Here is a 21,383-nt window from a genome sequence, read left to right on the forward strand (position 1 = left end):
TAATTAGTTCTTGCTGGTCAATTGAAGTAGGGTTACATTGTTACGGTCATGGCCAGTCCTCCTCACGCCCCCAAAATCACCACACCGGATAGGCGACCGGCAGCCTTTAACCCCCCATTATACACAGGTGTGTTACAGTGACATGCATAGAAAAAAAAAAAAAAAAAAAAGCCAGTGACGTTATCCGTGTCTGCACTGTATAGAAGCTCGACTTAGGATGGGAATGAGCGCCCATGAGAATACACGATCATAAATGCTGATGCTAGGAGCATGATACGGAACTAATCGGCGAATCAAGCGCTCCGAGCACAGTGTTAAACCACAGAGATCCGCCCCCAACCACCAAACAGATCCCGCTATCCTGCGAGCGATCTCTTACCACAGACCGCCGCATTGCTGCCATCATTCCGCGTTACAATCACTAAGCGCTCGGTGGTCTAGTGCCGCCTCTAGCTGTCTAAATATCTCCCCCTCTCTCCTCATTGGACGAGACAAGACCACACTTAACCCTTCATGACCTTTGTTTGTTTTTTGGGGTTTTTTTTTACCATATCTTTATTCTACCCACTAGAACCCAGGCAATTTATATAATACCTTATACCACTTTTATAGTCTGTCATTTGCTATGAATAATATGTAAAAAAAACTAACGGAAAAAGGTAGTTTTACTTTGGATTTTTTCCACAAGATGGGCGTCGGTGATTAAAAAAACCTGATTTCTGTTCAGCAATAATCCCCTGATTAGAATAATACCCCACATGCGTATTTTTGTTTATTTTATAATAAAGCAAAATATTCCCATACACACTACACGATTTTTTTGGGTTATTTTTGAACTTTTGGGCTGGGATTTTCCATTTTTATATTTCTAGTGGGGGGGGGGGTATAAGGTGTTTTTTTCTCCTATTAATGTTTTTTTTTATTTTATTTTGTTTCTTTTTTACGTTTATTATTTTTTTTTTACTTTTACACTTTTTAGATTCCGTTGAGGTCTTCAAAGACTCTCCCAGAACCAGATGGTCCCTCTTATGATGTCACGGTGATTATTATTTTTAATAGGTAATAAAATTAAATATACATATATATATATATATATTCTTTTAATTTACAATTCTGATATACAAACAGGTGATAAAGTGTGCATAGTGTAATCTAATAAAGGAATTTAAAAAATACAATGAATCTTTAATGCACATGACAGGCTTAGCATGAATGCATATAGAGGAGAAATAAATCTATATAATAGTGAAGTACTGTGGAAACAAATTACCCCAACCCCACTGGTTGTATTGCACTCACAAGTGTGAGGGATCATTAAAATGTATATATTTGTTAATATTTATATTCTTTGATCCATATCGCTGCTGAACACAAGATGATGAGCAAGCAGGGCTCAATTGCCCTGCATTTCTGATCTCAGTACCTGTGAATAGCCTGTAGTGGAGCCCATCAAAGGTGTCATCGGGGTCTGGATAGACCCTCTGGTAACCCTTTTACCTTTAACATTGTTTCCAGCTGTATCTGCACAGGAAGGGGGGGCTTCTCCATTATTCTGGGACACTGTCTACGCCAGTCCCCTTTATTTCAGACCAGTAAGCTGAAAGTAACAATACCAGCTTCTACTGACTGTCTAATGATAGCCCGATCTCCCCTGTACCTGCAGGGATATTGTGAAAACACCATATGATGTACTATTACGGCCTTAGTCATCTAGACCATGTTTTGAAGGATGTAATAGTAAGTCCTATGGTTACAAAGTGAATAACTAAACAGAAACAGATTGGTTATGTATTCTAATGATAAACTATTTGTGCAATGTAATATGCAGTCATTTTTGTTTTAAGGAGGGTGACTGCTACCCGTGGGACATTTTATTTGTTTTATTATTGTTGTTACACTGGTATTACTATTATTGTTTTGTTGACATAGAGCCAACATTTTACACAGTATGACAAAACTAGAATTGACAGGCTAAGACAAACTGATACATTAGCTAAAAGAGGGCCCTGCTCGAAAGCTTACATCTGGGCATCAGTTATTGTTAGCAGCAGAAATATTTTGTTTAATCAATGGGTGATAGCACGAGGGGTTGTGTAGTGCTCATCTATTAACTTAAAATCAAGCTGTACCATTTGTTCTAACGGAACAACATCATATAGCCTCGTTTCAGGACAGGATTTGTTCCAATTCATTTAAAAACACAACTGGAGATAAAGCTGGGTGTTTTATGCATTCCCATAGTTTTTTAGCATTGGATGTATAATATAGAAAGTGACGGTTAATATAAACGTCATTTACTATTATCCTCTTGGAAGCCCGTGGCAAAACATTTATGAACCTAAAAGAACTGCCTATTCATGTCCTGTCAGAAGTCTGTTGACTTCTAATTCCTCTATATGCAAACACCGTTACATAGGTTTAGTTAAGCTTACACTATATGGCCAAAAGTATATTGCCAACTGACCATCACACCTATACAGTAGGCACTATGCATTCCAGTAGGAATATTCTTCTCCTGCATCCAAGAAACCCAGATTTATCCATCAGACTTCCAGACTTCACTCCACAGGATGTTTCCACTACAGCCCAGTGGCGGTGTGCTTTACACCACTCCAGCTGAAGTTTGTCATTGCACATAGTGATCTTCAGCTTGTGTGCAGCTGCTCGGCCCATTTCACAAAGCTCCTGACGCACGGTGCTTGCACCGATGTTCCTTCCGGAGGCAGTTTAGAACTCTATAGTGAGCGATGATACAGAGGACAGGTGATTTTATGCAATACATGCTTCAGTGCACGGCAGAACTGTTGTGTGTGTGTGTGTGTGTGTGTGTGTGTGTGGTCTACCGCTTTGTGGTTGAGCTGCTTTTACTCTTAGATATTTCCATGTCACAATAATAGCACTTACAGTGGACAGGGCAGATCTAGCAGGGCAGAAATTTCATGAACAGACTTGTGGCAAATGTGGCGTCCTATGACAGTCCCACATTTAAAGTTGAGCCCTTCAGTATGACCCGTTCTACTGCCTGATTTTATACACCTGTTCGCAATTGGTGGCGCTGAAACACCTAAACTCAATAATTAGGGAGAGGTGTCCAAGTACTCATACAGTCATAAATGTCCCTCTTTTGGGCACCTATTATGTCATGATTTCTGCAAACAAGGATTAGATCATTTTTCCACCATGCTGACAAGCTGGTCTAAGAACAGGGCCAGCATGCAGCGACTGTTACTGTATTCATTGGTACCATTTCTTAACAATCTTCACTTGAACTAATGAATTACTTTCATGATCCTTTTCAGTGGTGGGTGGGTTGACAAAATAATTGAATCTGGAACCATTAGGTTTTTTGAAACAGTGAGCAGGCTTTTACAAAAAAAAAAAAAAAAGACTTGCTTACTATATTACAGATGCCTCTGCAAGAAGTGTAGATCTTTAAGCATTCTCACCAGATTAGGAATTGTGTTTTTAAATGTTATTAATCATTTTATGCTCATTTGAGCAGGACCCTGCATAACTTTTATTTCTGTAAGACCAAATTGTGTGATGCACTACTTGTTATGTCCTGTACACTCTGTAGAATATGATGGGGCTACATAAATCAACAAATATTTTGATTTTATATATATTTATATACGAGCAGGGGCTTTTTCTATAGCAGTAAGCAGTACGGAGCGGGCACAGCAAGCCGTCATCAGGTGCCACCGATCATCAAAGCCTTTTTACCGCTTGTACTATATCTTTGTACAACTGATTGTACATTATCCATGTTTAGTGAACCCACACAATTAATGTATTGTGTATTTAAAGAAAGACAGGGCTTTTTTTTTTGATACATTTTTTACTGGAAATCTCATTTGGGGTATTAAAAGACCTTAGGGATCTCTCTGGAAACCATATGGTACCATCTATAATGCCACAGTGACACTAATGGAGACCTTTTATTAATCTTTACTTTTTCTATTTTCATGTACATGTATATATCTTCTAGAAAGGAACCTGTGAGATTACGTGTCAAATTCACTAGCACTGACATGATTTTTTTTTTTTTAGCACTGGTTGCAGGTACATATTACAGTATAGGATAGAGGCAACGGCTTAATCTTTTGTCAGCAAATGATCCCTGTAGCTGAAATTCAAACCTGTTCAACAGATCGAACAAAGCTTGTCATTAGGAGCACTACAGAACAGGATGTACGGGTTTTAAGTCCTAGTAAAGACTCTTTGTCTTCACGTACCAGACTCTGGTACAGCTTAGATAGAAAGAAGAAAAGGTTAATGTCCTAGTCAAATAATTCAACTATGATCAGCAATCAAATGTGAATTTTGTGGGTGTTGAATATATATATATTTCAATTAAAAAGGCATAATACTAGCATGTAAAATTTGACATGGTCTGTACTCTTTAAAACTTTTTCAATAGTTGCAGTACGTATGATGCTGAGTGTGTGACATTAAAGTGGTAGCAGTGCTTTTTTGTAAAGGGATCAGTAAAGCAGTGTTTCAGTGAGAGCTGCAGTTACTTACCGGGTGTTTACCACTTGGTATCTGTCCAGATAAGCTAGAGTGTAACAAATATCTAGAGCAATTAAATAAACCGATTACTCGTGTAATCATCCAATTCATTCCAGACTAAAAGTCACAATGCATAAATAGCTTCAATAAAGTGAATCAGGAATACATTGAATGCACACAAGCCACCTTATGAAAGTGATCAGGAACGGAGGTCTGGGACACATTCCAAGGTTTCCTTTAAACTATTAAAGAAGTATATTTAGATTAATTGATGTATGTTTTTAAAGGGCCGGTTTAGTGTCCCATAACAGCATTCCTTAGCTAAAGACTTTTTGCTGAAATGATGGGAGGCATCTTGGGTCAGCTGCTTGTTGTATGTATTCACTGTATTAATTTATGATTCTATTTAATTTAAGATTTATATATTACAATTTTGGTCTGGATATAACTGAATGATTTGATTATTGTATATTGGTAAATTTAATTTAAACCATGAATAACATTAAATGTCAGTTTAATTTATGGAGGGCTCCGTATATTTGTTTGCTGTGTTTTATCGGTTCAGTACCCATGACAATTGAATATTTTTTTTTTAAACATTTATGGGTGATTGTTTCATATATTTATGCAGATAGAGAATGCCAGGGTCCGCAAAGTAACCACAGAAATACCCAGAAACGGGAAAATCATTTTTTTTTTTTTTTTTTAGAAATAACATTTTTTGTTTTAATATCTTACATTTTTACAATGATCTATCCCATCAGAGAATGCCATTTATGCATTAAAATCTTTTATAGTTATGGACATTTTTCAATAACTATGCATCAAGAATCAACTTAACAGTATCAAAAATTTTTTTTTTTTGCAGGTTCAAATGATCTTTTTTTATCTTCTTCCACCATTTACCTGCAAACTCAGCTTAATTTTTTGGAAGAAAAAAAAAACAAGAAGACGTGCTGCATTAATATAAGTTTATTAAATCAGAATCCCTTGCAGGAGACAGAATGCAAGGACCTCGAGAAAAAAAAACAAATGGCTCTGGATGCATGGACTCTGGCCATAAAAGCTGCTATTAAGACTATACTGATAATGTTGGATGTGATGGTGTTTCTTACTCACTTAAGTAAAAACAGGTACCTGACTACTTGCTATCAGACAATTTGTTAGAGCGGTTTCACAGAAGCAAAGTGAAAACAATCACATTTGTAAAGGAGGAAATAAATATTCTTGAACAGTCTAAATTTCTTAATCTTAATATTTAAATATATTTTGCCTTATGCAGAAAGTGATTTAAAAAAAAAATAAAAAAAATAAAAAAGATATTGAGGGAAACAGATTGAAATGAAACAGTGGCAAATATTGATTCTATGTTAGTCTCAAAGCACTGTAATCTTAGCATTAAAAAAAGAACCTTACTTAATTTAGCAGTTTTTTGTACAACAGCTAGCTTTTCCTAAAGAAGGAATGTTTTGATACATCATTTTCCCTATTTTTTTTGTGTTTTTTTGTGTTTTTTTTTTATCTAAATCTTTATACATTAAAACTAAAATACACGACCGATTAAATTAAGGACTTCACTTTTAGTAATGAATAAATTTAAATGTTCTCTTAGCCTGGGACTATTTAAAAACCTGGCGCACACGCTCACGACTCTACCGACTACAGCAGCTAGATCTTGCCTGCAAGTTTAAGGGTTCACAAAGCCCATATGTGCAAAGAAATGCAATACAAGAATCCATGCAAAAATACATATATACTAAAACAAACTGTAAATTTTTTTAAAAAAAAATGGGGAGAAAAAGCATTATAAATACAATTACCCTTCCCTACTACAATTAACTTGCCAGCAGCAAAGGACCTAAATATGATCTGTATACAAATGGTAGTCTATAGTATTATTCGTATAGTGAGGCAGAGCCAGCACATTGGGTTTAATGCGTTCATGTCTGTGCAGTTAAGTCATGCCATCTTTGGTTGGCTGTTGTACCGAGAAGGACAAGGTGCAGAATGCCGGTTCCAAAAATGTCAACTGTCTGTTGGTAGCTGAGCTTCAATGTCCACTCTACAAATAGGGCACTTCTTATTCGTAATCAGCCACTGATCCACGCACACTTGATGGAAAAGATGCATACATGGGAGGCGTCTGAAAAACAAAGCGATTGCAGGTTGCTTGAAATTGCTTATTGCAGTCTCAGTTATGGAAAAGCATTTCCCAATATCTTAAAATAATCTAGTCTCCCAAAATGTTTGTTTAATGCATGCATGTTACGTGAAAAGGCCAGGAGTGCCCCTTTAAGATCCAGGTAGGACACACTGGTAGATTCACCAGTTCCTAATTTCTTGTTTCACAGCCGCGATTCATTATGTCGGTCATAATAGAACAGGAATGTAAAGTATATTTACCTAACATCTTCACCTTCCTCTAATATAGAAAGGCAAATAGTACATTTTTCTTCAGTGTCTTCCTCTGTGGCTTCCTCACCATCTTGTTTGCCGTGCAATTTCCGCTGTGAGAACCAATCAGTGGATACCTTATTAGTAGAGATGAAATTATTGGCAAACTGAATAGAGATTTGTTTAATGCAAATGCATACAACAGCTCCCGAACCCATCCGTGGCTATCACCCCCATCTCAGCTTCATGCTCATCATCATAAGTGAGACTACTGTAAACGTTTAAACCCTTTAAAATGATCAGATTAAAAAAATATATATATATGATTTACAAATCAGATTAACTCATTTTCCCTTAAAGAATTAAGAGATATCCCATGAACATAATTTCAGAAGGAATGTTTAATTTCAAATTGTAGCTAAATCAATATTTGGAATTCTTGGGAGTAGAACATAATCTACTTACAGAGGTAAAACGGGCACTTTCTCTGAATGGAGTATGAATCCTGGGCTAAAAGTCAGTGGAAGTGCCGACATGTTTAGGTTTTTCTTACTTTGTTATTACTGGCAATTTCTGGCTAATGGAAGTATTATGGGGGGGGGGGGGTAAGAATAGCTTGAATAAAACTATACCCGGCTCACCTTTTTATATTTGTGCGGGTATGTGCATCTTTCAATGGTCCCCTGTGAAGCCCCACGATTCACATTTCCAAGCCGCTCTTCCAGGTGAATTAACTCCTGTGAACAAAGGAAGCGTAAAAACCAAATGCTTTGTACAATCATTAAATCAACAAAATCTAAAATGAAGCAGCAGAATAGGTACATTGTATTAATAAATCAAAGCAAAAAAAAAAGCGTACAAAACTAATTTAGATTTCCCCAAAACTACTGTGCATGAATTAGCAACACAGTTGCACCAAGTTGCTGCTTTAAGGATAAGAACATTCTTATAGTGCAAGAATGAGCATAAACTACTAGGAAAAGCGTACCTAGTAGTTTTGATGTGCCAGTACCCTGGCTACATATTTACCAAACATTTCAGTGATAGGACTAGTAATTTTAGGCTTTTAGAGGTTAGGACAGGCAATGAGGACATGGTCACATGGGGCAGATTCTGCACAGGCAACCCCAAATAGCAGTGTGCGCACATGAGACTGCTGGTATTAACATAAAAACTGTTAAATATATAAAATAATTTATAAAGCTCTAAATAAAAAAGCACAAGATCATAACTTAGATAAATATTCTCCAGTGGTTAAGCAACCTAACCGATAACAGTCACATTATTCATTAACTCGCCGAGTGACAGAGAAATAGCAATTCATTGCCAAATATTCTGACACAAATTTTTTATTATTTTTTTCTAAGGTTCTGCCTACATCTTGTTATGATGGGACAACACATTTAACACTCTGCATCTGATCGGGGTATATATGCAGCACAAGTACTGAAAACTGCCACCTAAACCTGATGCACTGCTTGTGTCTTACTTTTACTCCTTGCAATATCTTGTCTTTTTGAATACTTGGAATGGGACATGGTAGAAACCCTAAGAAATTTAGGATTTCTCTTAAATTATTAGCTCAAAGACATGACAGCAGAAAGCTCATATTCTGTTACAAACCTCAAAATTGCCCCTGAAAGGAACTCTGAATGACCTTCCATCCAATCCAGATGAAATGTAGCGGATGTGAGGGTAGCCCGCCATGTCTGGAACCTATTCAAATAGCAGATGTAAGCAAGTTAAACTTTATCACAACTGCTTGGCAATGCTCTAACAAACCTATTCACTGCCAAGGAGACGGAAGGCACAGTGCAACACTGTGATGATCTCGCTGGCAGAAAAGGGTGTCACTTATATTGTTATAATAAAGAAATCAAAAAAGCCTCTACTGTTGGGGGATCATATATTGTTGTATTCAAAGATATCAGGCCATAGATGGCTAGTCAGATGTGATCTACAAATGGGATCCAGTACCCGCTGGAGTATTTGGGTAGCCAATGTCAATTTTGAGTGTGGTCCATCTAGATTGCTTAATATTCTGATTATATAAAAGTGTACACTCCCATATCTGAATCGGTTATACGGGTATGCCTCTCTCATTTCATACCTTAGCTCTGGGTTTCCCACGCATTTATTGCACGAGTTTGGCAAAAAACCTGGTTTAATATACAAACGCTTGTATGATGTCTGAATGTGTCTTGAATGTCATATATAAATTCAGCACTGTGCCAATAATATTGACATTATTATTCTATGGATCCTCCATTTTTAAGGAAGCCTGTAGCCCTATTTTCAAAGAAAGGGGCATTTTGCACAGGATCCAATGTATGTTACTACATGCATTAAGATACTGTAGCTCGAAAGTTAGACTTCTGTCCCACCTCCACCTGGCTGCTGAAAACAGGACACATACCTAGGTACTCTTCCTGCGCATTCTCTGTGCTATTCCCAATTAAGTCAATAGGCGCAGGAGTAGTAGTAACTTAAGGTTGCAACTGGCTGCAGATGCTCCCATTTATTTCAAATCTATTTGGCTTTGATGGGCTTGTATGTGAACTTGAGGATGAGATATCAGAGTCTGTGCAAACAATGACTCAAAGCATGCATCCGACATGAAAATAAGGCTAAGGTGTTCCTTCAAGCAGATGGTGAATTCAGTAGTTCATTCTCCAAAAGTATCCATTTCATAGTTTACAACAGAATCACAGCAGAGTTCCGCTCAAAGTTGACTGAGCAATAAGTCTTATGGTGTTATACCGATACGGATAGAAGTATTTGGCCTACAAAATGTTCATGAAGTATACTCTCGAGCCAAAAAAACCCAGATACGTAGTATAGGCCCTGCTTTTTCGTTCAGCTTAGCGTTATGCTACCACAAACTTACTAAGACAATCCCCCATTGGGATTTATAAAGCTATTACCACAATAAACACAAGAGTTGCACAATCCATCCCTACACTGCATGGCTTCCAAGGCCATTTAAATAAACCAATAAAAGCAAAGGATGGGGCCTCAGAATCAGATGCAGAGTGTCAATGCCTATCATAGAACTGAGGGTTTCCAAAAATAAAAATCACCAGCCATGAGTCATCAACAGTGTATACAGATTCCAAAATGTCACATTTATGATTTAAAATGTCCTTTAAAAAATTCATAGAAAACTTACACACATTAAAGCCAACAAGTCAACAGTTTATGATTAAACACATTAATACGAAGCCCTAAATAACCATTTCCATTACATTTTGTGCTATATACAGTAAACACAGATGCCAATTTCCAACAGATTAACATGCACAAAAGAAATTTAGAAATAAATGTTCCATCCCAGTTATTCACACGGTCTTTCAAAACAAAAGACATCTATTCCATGCTGTATCTGAATTTACAATCACAGTTTTCAATGTAATATGTGTTCTTCTGGATAGTTAAATAGAAATGTCACAATAGCCATTCGCACCGCTGACACTTTCATGTTTAAGAAAAAGAAAAACCTAAAATTGCAAATTATGACAGACCTAAATGGAACTATTTCATTGCATATTGTGTGGAGTGTGAATGAATGGTTTCATTAGCTACATGTACATGGAATGAATACAAAACTAGCACTCACAGAAGCAGGGTCAGTAAGAATGGACAGTGGTTTCCATTTGATGTGCACACTATTTATATGTTGTTATATCAGAAACTCCCTAATGGAGATGTCTATGTTAGCAGCTCTTTCAGGGTCAGAGTGTGACTATTGCTTTGAGGGACAGGAGTTGGTCCTCTGCATGGTCACATTGCTTTACACTCAACATACAGCCAGACCCTCCTCCATTGCACACACAACCGTTTTCACAGTGAATAAACATCTTACCATTAATGGAAGGGCCCCGATCTGCAAGTGGTGAAGCCTAGGAGGCGGGTGGTAGTGTGCTAGGTGCGGGTGCAATGGACCGGCTTGGTAAGGGGATGCAGTCACTCCAGCTTCGAGTGCTATTTCCCTAAAAAAAGTAAAACAGAGAAAGCCCTTGGATTAGGTAGTTTCAACTTGGCAAGGTGCGGTGTAGTATATAAATAAACCAGAACCAAAAAAAGCAACATTATAGTGTTATTTGCATCCAGTGTCCAATTTGTCCCATACACCATGACAATTAGAATGTCTTTACTAGAGTGGTAAAATATGCTTTTTATATTTTGAATAAACTTGATATTGAGTAATATGGATAGCATGGATTATCATATTCTTCTGAATAGCAAACAATCTCTTCCAACTCATTGTAGATGATCCTTATAATCCCCAAAACCATGCCCCTTGCTATTAATCATAGCTTCAATTCCCCTAGCTCACAGTATTGGCAGCTGTTTTTTGTATTGGATTTATTGTTTATAGTTATGAAACTGACAGTCATTTTACTTACCAAGATGACCGCTCAGGAGCTTGGCGGGGATGAGAGGACATTGTTTGAGGCACATGAATATGGTGTCCATGTCCATAGTTGGGGTGCATCCGATGTGGATGTGGTGGTGGTCGTTCATGGGCACGCCTGGGAAAAAAAGACAGTGATTGTCTTTTAGTCTCTACCTTTCTAACCATCTGGTTATTCCAGAACATTTAAAAACAACAAACATTACATTTTTGAATTGTTTAATGGCGCTAGTGTCACTAAGAAATCCAAATATGTGGTTACACAATTAATATAGCAAACTTCTGGTGACATTTCAGTCATAAAAACCACAATTGACATGATTGGTGACAGAACACTAGGTTTTAAAATCTGTAAGAAATAACCTATAGCACTAAATAATAGTGCTTCAAAAATCTTCAAACTTAAATGATTTAAAAAAAAAAAATCTAAATATCTCTGCAACACAATATGGTCACTGAAGAATGAACACTGCTGAAACACAAAAAAAACAAAAAACGCCTCAAAACCAAAAAGGTCTCGCTTTAACAGAATATGCCCTGCAAGTACATATAAAAAAAAAGGTGGATATACATTGGTTAGTACTCCATAGCATAAGAATAAACAAAAGCCAATTTTTTTTTCTTTTTAGGTGATTGGATTACATACGTTGGATGTTGCATTAAACGTCGCCTCTGGACTTCCATCCTCTGGATGACATCGTGCGGGTGCAACCTCTGTGTAGTAGCAGTAAGATGGTGGGGCATGGTTTGGTGAGATGTTGAGAGGTGCTGTGGGAGAGGTGCGGCCGCAGCATTGGTCAGTTGATGGGATGGTGGTGGTGGAGGCACAGGATGAGCAGAAGTAAGACTAGGCAGAGATGCATGGAAAGTATGCACTGGATGAGCAATGACATAGTCCATCTGAGGAGGTGGTGGAGGCTGCGGAGGTGGATTGGCATGCGAGTGAGGACAAGCAGACGTTTGATGGTGCAGAGGTCTTGCAAGAGGCCCATCTGAAATAAAACAAATGCTTATATTATTTTTGAAATGTACATAAAATGTAAGAGAAAAAATAAGCCCCTCCCTTAACAAGTTACTTTTCAACCAGTTAAAATATATAGCTGAATAAAAAATTTTTTATGAAGCTTTTCTGTGGTCACCTTGGCAACCTTTGATCTATGGGCAACAATCTCATCTTATAGATGCCTACAATGATAATGGGTCTTAAAATGACAGTAATAAGATAAAAATGTACCACAAATAAAAGTCCACACAAAGGGAAGCAAACCATGTAGGACCGTTAGATGCAATTCACCCCATTTCAAGCGGGGAAAAAACAGGCAGCTTAATACCTGGCTACAGACTACTCTGGCTAAGCCCACATATCCTTTGTGTGATGCATACTTACACGGAGTATGTACGTAATGCCGACAGGAGGAAAGGGAGGTCTGAGGAGGTGGCTGTGATTGGGCTACCATGCTGGAACCATATCCATCAATTGGCAAGGGTTGTGCAGTGCTTGCAGATGACTGATGTCCGAAAACTGCAGATCGAGATGAAGACCCTGGACAGCAGGGGTCAAAAGCTGATGTGCTATGAAAGCTAACACTCCCATGGCTCCTTATAGCATTGTTGCTCAGATCTACTGGTAAGGCTTGCTGCAATACAAAGCAAGTGGGAAAGAATCTTAATACTGCAACCTCCTATCCTTCCCCTTGTTGACCATACAGTTAAACCCAACAGTGGTATTACAAAAATGCGATTATAAAAGAACAAATAATGAAATGGTCCACTCCAGCAGAGGGTTAGGGAAAATCTTCACTGTAACAGATGAACTATGCATGGACCTATTAACAAAAAGGTGAATGAAGCATAGGAACTTGGATATTCAGATACAGTTGACTGACAATTCTTCAACTTGACTTGCTTATTTAAAATTGCAGGAATAGTGACACAGCGCTCCATTAATATGTAATGGAGTAACTGGCATGATGATCAACCTGACCATTAAACTCATTTCACAAACAAGAACGCAGTTGGGATAAACAGTCTTATTTAAATGGAGAATCACTATGTCAAACTTGGCAGTGTTTAAACAGATTAATAACTTAACCATTGGGAATTCAACCCAAACACTGCTCAGATGTTCTCATATGCCAGCATTTATGTGCAAGACCAAGTATCATAGATATTAGCAGGCAAAATATAAAAGGAAGGATTATAGTGAACCTAGGAAAAAGTATTATATGCTTGCATACATGGTAAGTATAATAAACAGATACACTTACTGGGTCATGGTAGGTTGAACCAGATGCACCAGTTGCTCCACAGGGAGGTGGCACTGGGGCCGTCCTCTCCACAGGACAGAGAGAGTCTGTGAAAGTAGGTGAAAGTGGAACAGCTGGATGTGAGCTGCTATGATGATGGTGGTGATGGTGATGATGTGGAAAGTGGTGGCTGTGTGGTGGAAAACAATTTGAGTGGGGATGACCCAACACATGATGATTTTGAGATGTTCCTCCACAAGGCGAGTGTTGGGGGCAGCAAGATGGCAAGCGCGGCATAGCTGGGGGGCCTCCATCTGCAGCAGAGCCTGAAGCAGTCGTCCTGTTGTCATCTACAAAATAACATGAAAGAAATAGATAGCTCTCAAATTCTCGCATTTGACATGGGATGGATTGCTAATATGTGAACATGAAACACATTACATTTCTTGATGGAGCGTGCCATCACTGATGGACCACCTCACCTACCATCCACAGAATTATTGATGAGTTTAAAGTGACTAACAAACAGGACCAACATTAAAACATTTCCCCAGTATGAAATATTGAGCTTGCCCAGAATCAAGCATAACCTAACCAGTAAGGAGTGTCAAGAAATTTCACATATTTTTGTACAAGAATTTCACTTGGGTTGGGCCTTCACAGTGCACAGAACTCAACAGGAAACTTTACATGCAGCGAATAAGCCCCCGTGTTAATGAACAAAGATAACAATACCACAGCTTTAGTCCCATTGACATGTAAATACAAGTTGTACACTAAAAGTTGTCATAATGGTTTTTTTCCTAATCATTTTCCAGTGAGGGGCATCACACAAACTGTTTACACACACACAGGTTCCCGCAAGGAAGGCAAATATTGGGTATAATGCAAAGGAAGACGGGGGATTTTTAGGTTGTTTTGTTGTTGTTTTTTTTTTTACTTACACTCGTTGCAACCAAATACACCCCCTTCACTGCTGGCTCTGCAATTAAGAAGTTAATTTGTAGAAAGTGTTCTAGCAGATAGGGGGGTGTCTCATTAAGCACTGCTAAAACATAGTGCATCCAAACTCAAACCTTCTATTGGAAAGCATTATTAGTTACTTCTAGACAAACAAGTCTCAGATCTGCTTTTGTCTGGGAACAAACAGCTCATTTAAATACAAAACACACATCAGTTTGCTTGTAAAGCAGCATCCCACTGACAGCCAATTAAGATGTATAGCCCACCAGCTATCTGTGTTCCTACCTGTTAGCGTGAAGGCCAACACTTACTAGGCATGAAAAGAAGCTACTGCTGTTGGATGAATTCATTCTGTTACATTTCAAAACAGTTTGTGTTCATCTGAATAGTCACGTTGAGTGTTTTCTACACCTAAATTCATTTATTAAAGCTACCTGTAGCTTTGGCTTATTGTTTGACAATCAGCGCTGTAGTATCCTCTACCACTTCTGCTAAGCCAAGCCTTCCTTTACATTACAATAATCGATTAGTCCTTGTAATTTGCAATTTGTACCTCCATTTATGCTTTTGTTTTTTTTGTCGCTGGTGGCCCTTTATTATGAAACTAGCACAAACCAGAAGATCAAACAGCAAAGATAAGTATTTGGGATTTATCTTGGTGTGCTTTGTTAAACATAGTGTGTGTTGTCACCTTTTATTAAGTCTTACCTGCTGTTGAACCTATAGCGCTGCTATTCATAGGTGCTGAGGTTGTCTCAGGCACAGTGGATGTCTGAGCTGCAGAAGAACCTGAAACAGCATCAGAGGCCTGCTCTGAGGTAGAGGTATTACTGGAAACGGTATTGACAGTCTGGGAGTCCATTTTGACAGAGGTAGTTGGCACAACTGTGGGATCTGAGCAAAAGAAAGAATATTCATTTTTAATCTGAACACTAACTCCAGATGGGTCACAGCAGCGAGTTATTAGGCATGGTGAATAAACCTTGATTTACAATATACTAGGGTTACCAACATTAGACAGTGTTCTGAATTACATTTAAGGTACCAGTCATAAAGCGAGGCAGGATAGAGGAGGGCTATCATGTTAAGCACATAATTACTGTCCAGTGATAACCGAGTTTCCAAGGATGTACAGTTTCTACACATTGAATACTGCATCAAGTGCATGGATGGCCAGATTGCTTCCACTTTTCAATAATTTAAAGACATTTAAGGATAAAAAAAAATAAATAACACTGCATGTGCGTTCTAGACACCAGTAGTAGTAACTCACAGAAAAATAATAAATATTATTTTTTTTTTAACAGTTGTTGGGGATTTCCAGCTAATTTCCAAAATGTCTGCATCATTGAAAATAAGGCAATCACTACTACACTTCAATACATGAATCTACCCTTGCCATGAATATGAGTTTCTATAGCATAGCTCTTTTTGTGTTGCAATGCATGCTGCTAAATACCCATTTCATTTTATAGAAAAAAATTACACATACCATCTTCATCTACAGTGAGATCCACAACTTCAGTTGCATTCGGCCGTAAGGGCTGGATAACGGTGGAAACCCTGCTACGGCTCCTCTGCTCATGTGGTCTTCCAGGCTGAGAGTTTGAGCTTTGGCCCCAATGAGATCGAGAGTGTCCAAGTGTTGAGCGAGATCTGTAAGAACAAAAAAGGTGGTAAGCAGACCATATTAAACAGAGACTTGAAGAACAAACAATGCCAGAGTAAAAAAGAAGAGTAATGCTATCCTAACCCTGGACCTGATGGCTTTCTTCAAGATCAATGGTTTATAATTAAAGTGGATTTTTTGATGAGTCAGCCATATGCACAGCAAGGGCAAACCCAGAACCTACTTTGGCCAAATGAAAAAAGGCCTATAAAAATTAGGTACTACACAAAATTATGACCACTCGACAGCAAGGACCTAACCTATAAACACCTTTAATAAGGGGTCGTTAGATTCTTCCGAGTCATCACAGGATTTGTTCCTAATTTTTTTTTACCCACTTAACCCTCCAGCTGGGTCATGAGAGCCAGCTATCAAGCGTAGTGAAAAGGAAGAAGTTACGTCCTACCAGGTCCCATCTCTAGAAGAAAGTAGGTTTGTCGACTTGACATTACTGTTAAAAATCATCTCAACCTACATCCACCTATAAAAAGTGTCAGGGGAGAACTTTATGGTCCCTGGTCAAAGCTACACAAACCCAATTTTCCAATCTCTTCAAAAGTGCTGCTGTAATAAAAAGTTAAAGCGCATTCCTCTGCTTTGTATGCGAGGAAAGAACTGCAAAACTAGCACATTTCAGGAACATGTGAAACAGCCAAGAGCCTGTTTACATAACAACAAGTTCCACACTGCAAATATGAACACGATTAAGCATCAGTTTGCAATATATTCTGTGTAGGATCAGTTTTACTTTTGTAAAAACCATAATTCATAAACCCTCGCACATTGGATGAGTCACAAAAATTCTGCACTAACAAATCTGCAGGCAAATTTGTGTTGTTTTTTGACTGCATTGCAAGCAAACAGCACTTATTCAGTATTCAATTCATCTATAGCCCTATTTAAACAATTCTCTCATTCCACTGAGCGATCAACACCCAACTCTTAAACGGAATAGACGTAAGCATGACTAAATCCTTATTAAAACGAAATATGTATGTCAGTTTAATTTGTTAAAAAAAATAATAAAAACAACAACAACAACAACTTGCAGAGAACCAAAAAATAGAATACTGAAGAAAAAAAAGAAAAAAGGTCAAAAAATTAGGGGTTCCCATTCGCTTTGTCTTCCAAAAAAAAAAAAAAAAAAAAAAAAAAAAATTAGGGGTTCTCTACAACGAATGAGATTTGCTAATCACACAGCTCTGGCGGAAAGATTAGAGCTTCACATTTTACAATAGAGAATTTCATTTGAAACAGATAATGGGCTCTTCATACTTAGAAATGCAAGATTGTAAACGCCAAAGTAGGTACATTACACAGGACTTGACTAAAGTACATTAAGGCAACATTGTGTTAAATTATTTATCAAAATGTACCATCAGCAGTCAGTCTGAATGTGTTATAAAAAAAATTCTAAAAATGCAAAAAAACAGGTGCTGCTGGATTATATCCACTTTTCTACCAACAGGGTACTTTGTAAAACTCAAAAACCTATAGACTACCGGGCTCCTGGTGGCGTTAATTCACTTTATTATAACAAAATACTTTTGTTCTGGAAGATCAGTAATAAAAGCTGTGCTAACCATATGAATAAGCGAGCAGATATACATATGGTAACTCATTTGCTTTTATATGGCTCCAAGCAGAGCACTGGTACTAAAGAAGAGAAAGAAAATCCAATGCACCTGTAGGTTTCACCGACAGTCACAATCTCCACCTCGCTGTCAGTTGAGGTAACGTTGATTTCTTCATTGGCAGGAACTTGGGGTGTGGAGGAAGCCTCAATGACTACAACATCCTCATCGATGCTGCCTGTAAAAGGGAACCATAGGATGTTTATTTACAAGCTATACTTGCAGATACCTAAAACTACGCTTGAATCTAAACAATTGGTGGCCAACTGCAAGCAAGACAAATTTACCAGTATTTAAGGGAGTGCAGTACGAAGCATGTGGTTGCCTTACCATGTCTGAAGTAGTTGCCACCTAGAATTAGGGATATGATTGCAAAGTGTGTGTGTGTGTGTGTGTGGGGGGGGGTGTATACACAAACATTAGGAAGATCAAATAGGGCTGCACCTGACATTTAACACTTGCGGAGGTACCCCTTGCTCACATCAATATGTATACCGCTTGTTGAGAAACAGGGGTCCTGCATAAAAGCAACGACTGATGTATTGTCATAAGCGGTGAAATTTTCCCAGCTGGTTGTTCTACTTTTACCGATTTACACCAGAATCGCAAAATGACCTCAAAAGCAAATTAGTATCAAGGCTTTTTGCAACATGGCCAGACAGGGACCAAATAGCTAAAGGCTACGCCACCATGGGATTCAGATTTAAAATATCTTTACTGATAGATATAAAATTAAACAAAAAATACCCTGCAGCCGTGCACCTCTGCCCACAGAAAACATGCAGGCTCTTTAACCTGGGATGCCATAACAGGGGCCACATAATACACAGAATTTCCACAGTAACATATCACCCTCACAAACTCATACCTTTATATAAGCAGGTGAATTGGGGTTAGCATCCTATCCAATGACGCGGCCAGCTTAAGCAAAACCCTAACATGCAAAAGGAGTACACCACCAGGGGGTTATGTATACAAAGCGATTCTGGTGTAAAGCGGTAAAAGTAGAACAACCAGCCGGGAAAATTTCACGTCTTACGACGTGACATAAGTCACTGCTTTTTTATACAGAACCCCTGTTTCTCAACAAGTGGTATACATATTGATGTGAGCAAGGGGTACCTCTCCAAAGGGGAGCCCAACTATCCTAAAAGGCTCAAGAGCAGACAGCCAAGCTCTGCAAGCACCTTTGCAAAAGAGGTAATTTTAAAGATGAAAAAAAAAAAGTGCATAGTAAACACACTAAGATATGAATTAAATTTTTGTGGCGGAGGAGGGTGGTTGTCGAGGACTAGTCTTTTCCTTTAATCAACATTAACTCATGTATTTAAAACAAAATACTCTCGCTCGTGCATCCGGCCTCCCCTACCTAACTGACCAATTTAGTTCATTTCAAATATTTGTCTCTTATATATGATCTAGAAGTTAGAAGTGTTAGATGTCTTTATAACAATTAGTTTAAACAGAAGCTAGGTTGAATTCCTTGAAAAAACAGAATCATTGTTGACCAGTTGATTAATGTAAATATCTTAAGAGGTGACAGCTCCTCAGCTATTGGTCAGAAAACCTAGCTGATACTAATGGTGGTATAAGTCTATAAGCATATGTTATAGAAGATAGAGCACCACATCCGAAACAGCAAGCTAAGAGAGATGTGATGGGCAACAGGTGTAATATCACAGGGAATTACAATGCAATAAAACAAATACAGAATAACAAACACCATACATGTTTGTACACACAATACTCAAAACGTTCAGAGATGATATCTTCAGATAAATACAGCGGGAGACATTGGGTGTTAGAAGTAAAGTGAGAAGTGAGGAAAGACGACACACTAAATGGGGATTTGTGCTTAATCAAGATCCCCTTCATATTTTGTGTTAACATACATTTTGGAAAAAATAGCAATACTTGAATAATTCTGGAGTAAGGATATTTTAATTGCTCTAAAAAAGTATTTAATTTAATATTAACTCTGATTTAGAATTTTAACACAGGTAGTCCTCATTTTACATTGAGTCTACTTTCACTGATCTTAAGAAGTGATCTTAAATTAAGCTTGAACAGATGGTCTAAAGTGACCCCCAACGATGTTAAAAAGGTAACAGAACTAGGTTTACCTGTGGGGACGGTTGTACCATTTTGGTGGTTTTCCCCAGGAGACACAAATATATCCTCATCACCTTCAGTGGAAGAGCTGGAGGCAGATTCACTAGTGATGTCATTCTCACTGGAGCTGCTGGAACTAGGGAGTAAAGCATATTTCTGCCTGGCAAGCACTTCCCTCTTCTTCCTTTGCATTAATATCCTCTCTTTTTGTTTCTGTGTCCTCTGGGTAGAGCCATGCTTTACAAGTCTCTTACGGTGTGTAGACCTCCGTAGAGTGCTAACTTGATAGCAAGGCCTCTTCATTAGCAAAGCAGGAACAGAGTCATTCTGAACACGGGGCCATTTGTGCGCCCTAGCACTGTGCGTTCGGTTTGCAGTATTACCTCCTGCTGAAGAGTATCTTCTAGGACTGTCCTTGTCCTCGTCAGAAGTCATAGTGTCAGAATCACCAAAATGAGAACTGGATGAAGGGGATGATACACAATCACTGAAGGAAGAATCATTGTCTTCATTGCTGTGAGGTCCTAGCCGAAGTTCTACTAGTCTCTGATTTTCCTTAACCTCGCAGCTCTGAGCATAGGATGGGCCAGCCTGCTGGTTTTTCCTCTTCTTCCTCATAAGGCCTTTCTCTTGGTTGGTGTCACTACTGCTTAAGTCCCTTTGATGTTTACTAGAGTCACTGCATAAGTGAGCAAAGTCATTTCCCACTTTGCTTGCAATCATCTCCACCTCAGCTGGAAAGTTTTTGGAGGCCTCAATAGATTCTGGGTTGAGGAGCACCCCTTTTAGGTTTTCCTGTCTCTTCGGCGCATCTGAGGGAACCTCACTCTTCATATCCGCTTAAAAATAAAGTGGAATATTGTTGTTTTTTTTTTTACAAAATATTAGTTGTTGAGGTGCCTTCAAAGCAGGCTAAAAATAAACAAAAATAAAATGTTAATGCACACAAATATAATATTTTAGAAATTATCAATGCATGGCATTCATTGACGACTAAGATGAGTCACTATTCAATGTGTCACTTTTGCAACAAGAAAACACGGAATTCCAATACTTGAACGTTTAACCCATTGTGTATTTCATAATCTAGGGGCTAGTACCTAGTATCCTCATTAGAGCTTCTACATTTATATTTTTGTTTCCCTCTAACAATGGAAATAATAATATTAAGCTATTTATAAAAATGTTTTTTTTTTGTTTGTTTTTTTTTAATGATGTCCCATTTGAAGCATTTGGCCTATGAAGTCTGCAGAATCCCCCATATGCATTTGTCCTAATTACCTCAAGCAGCATGCCAAAAAAGCCATCTACCATGTCCACCTACAAAATTAACTCACCCTAGCTTCAACCAACTCACCAAGCAGTCTCCTTCTACTCCTCAACCCTCAAATGGATTGTATGCAATAGTAGGGCCCTCTCCTCCTCCTGTGCCAGTAGGT

At 38.2% G+C, this 21,383-nt stretch overlaps 1 protein-coding gene across 1 annotated transcript; it reads right to left on the reverse strand.

Moving 5' to 3' along the window:
• Positions 1 to 6,537: 6,537 nt before the first annotated feature.
• Positions 6,538 to 20,778, reverse strand: LOC149297773 (E3 ubiquitin-protein ligase arkadia-like). Its single transcript, XM_089488297.1, has 13 exons — positions 19,956 to 20,778; positions 17,884 to 18,010; positions 16,022 to 16,185; positions 15,238 to 15,423; positions 13,588 to 13,916; positions 12,708 to 12,957; positions 11,967 to 12,312; positions 11,313 to 11,438; positions 10,769 to 10,895; positions 8,530 to 8,622; positions 7,548 to 7,643; positions 6,916 to 7,043; positions 6,538 to 6,655 (listed from the first exon to the last, which is right to left on the reverse strand). Exons 1-13 carry the CDS (start codon positions 20,776 to 20,778, stop codon positions 6,538 to 6,540), a joined length of 2,913 nt encoding a protein of 970 aa, XP_089344423.1.
• Between the last annotated feature and the right edge of the window lie 605 nt (positions 20,779 to 21,383).

The sequence above is a fragment of the Sceloporus occidentalis genome, unplaced genomic scaffold, assembly GCF_023333645.1.
Source record: "Sceloporus occidentalis isolate IW3139 unplaced genomic scaffold, rSceOcc1.0.p SCAF_37, whole genome shotgun sequence".
Classification (NCBI taxonomy): Eukaryota; Metazoa; Chordata; class Lepidosauria; order Squamata; family Phrynosomatidae; genus Sceloporus; species Sceloporus occidentalis.

Bases quoted from the DNA above. Each gene is read 5' to 3' on its own strand.
- LOC149297773 (XM_089488297.1), bottom strand. From the start codon at position 20,778: ATGAAGAGTGAGGTTCCCTCAGATGCGCCGAAGAGACAGGAAAACCTA. The intron at 7,644-8,529 runs GTTTGTAACAGA...CTTTGTTCACAG, and splicing joins CTTTCAGGGGCAATTTTGAG to GAGTTAATTCACCTGGAAGA. The intron at 7,044-7,547 runs GTGAGCCGGGTA...TCTACTAATAAG, and splicing joins ACCCGCACAAATATAAAAAG to GTATCCACTGATTGGTTCTC.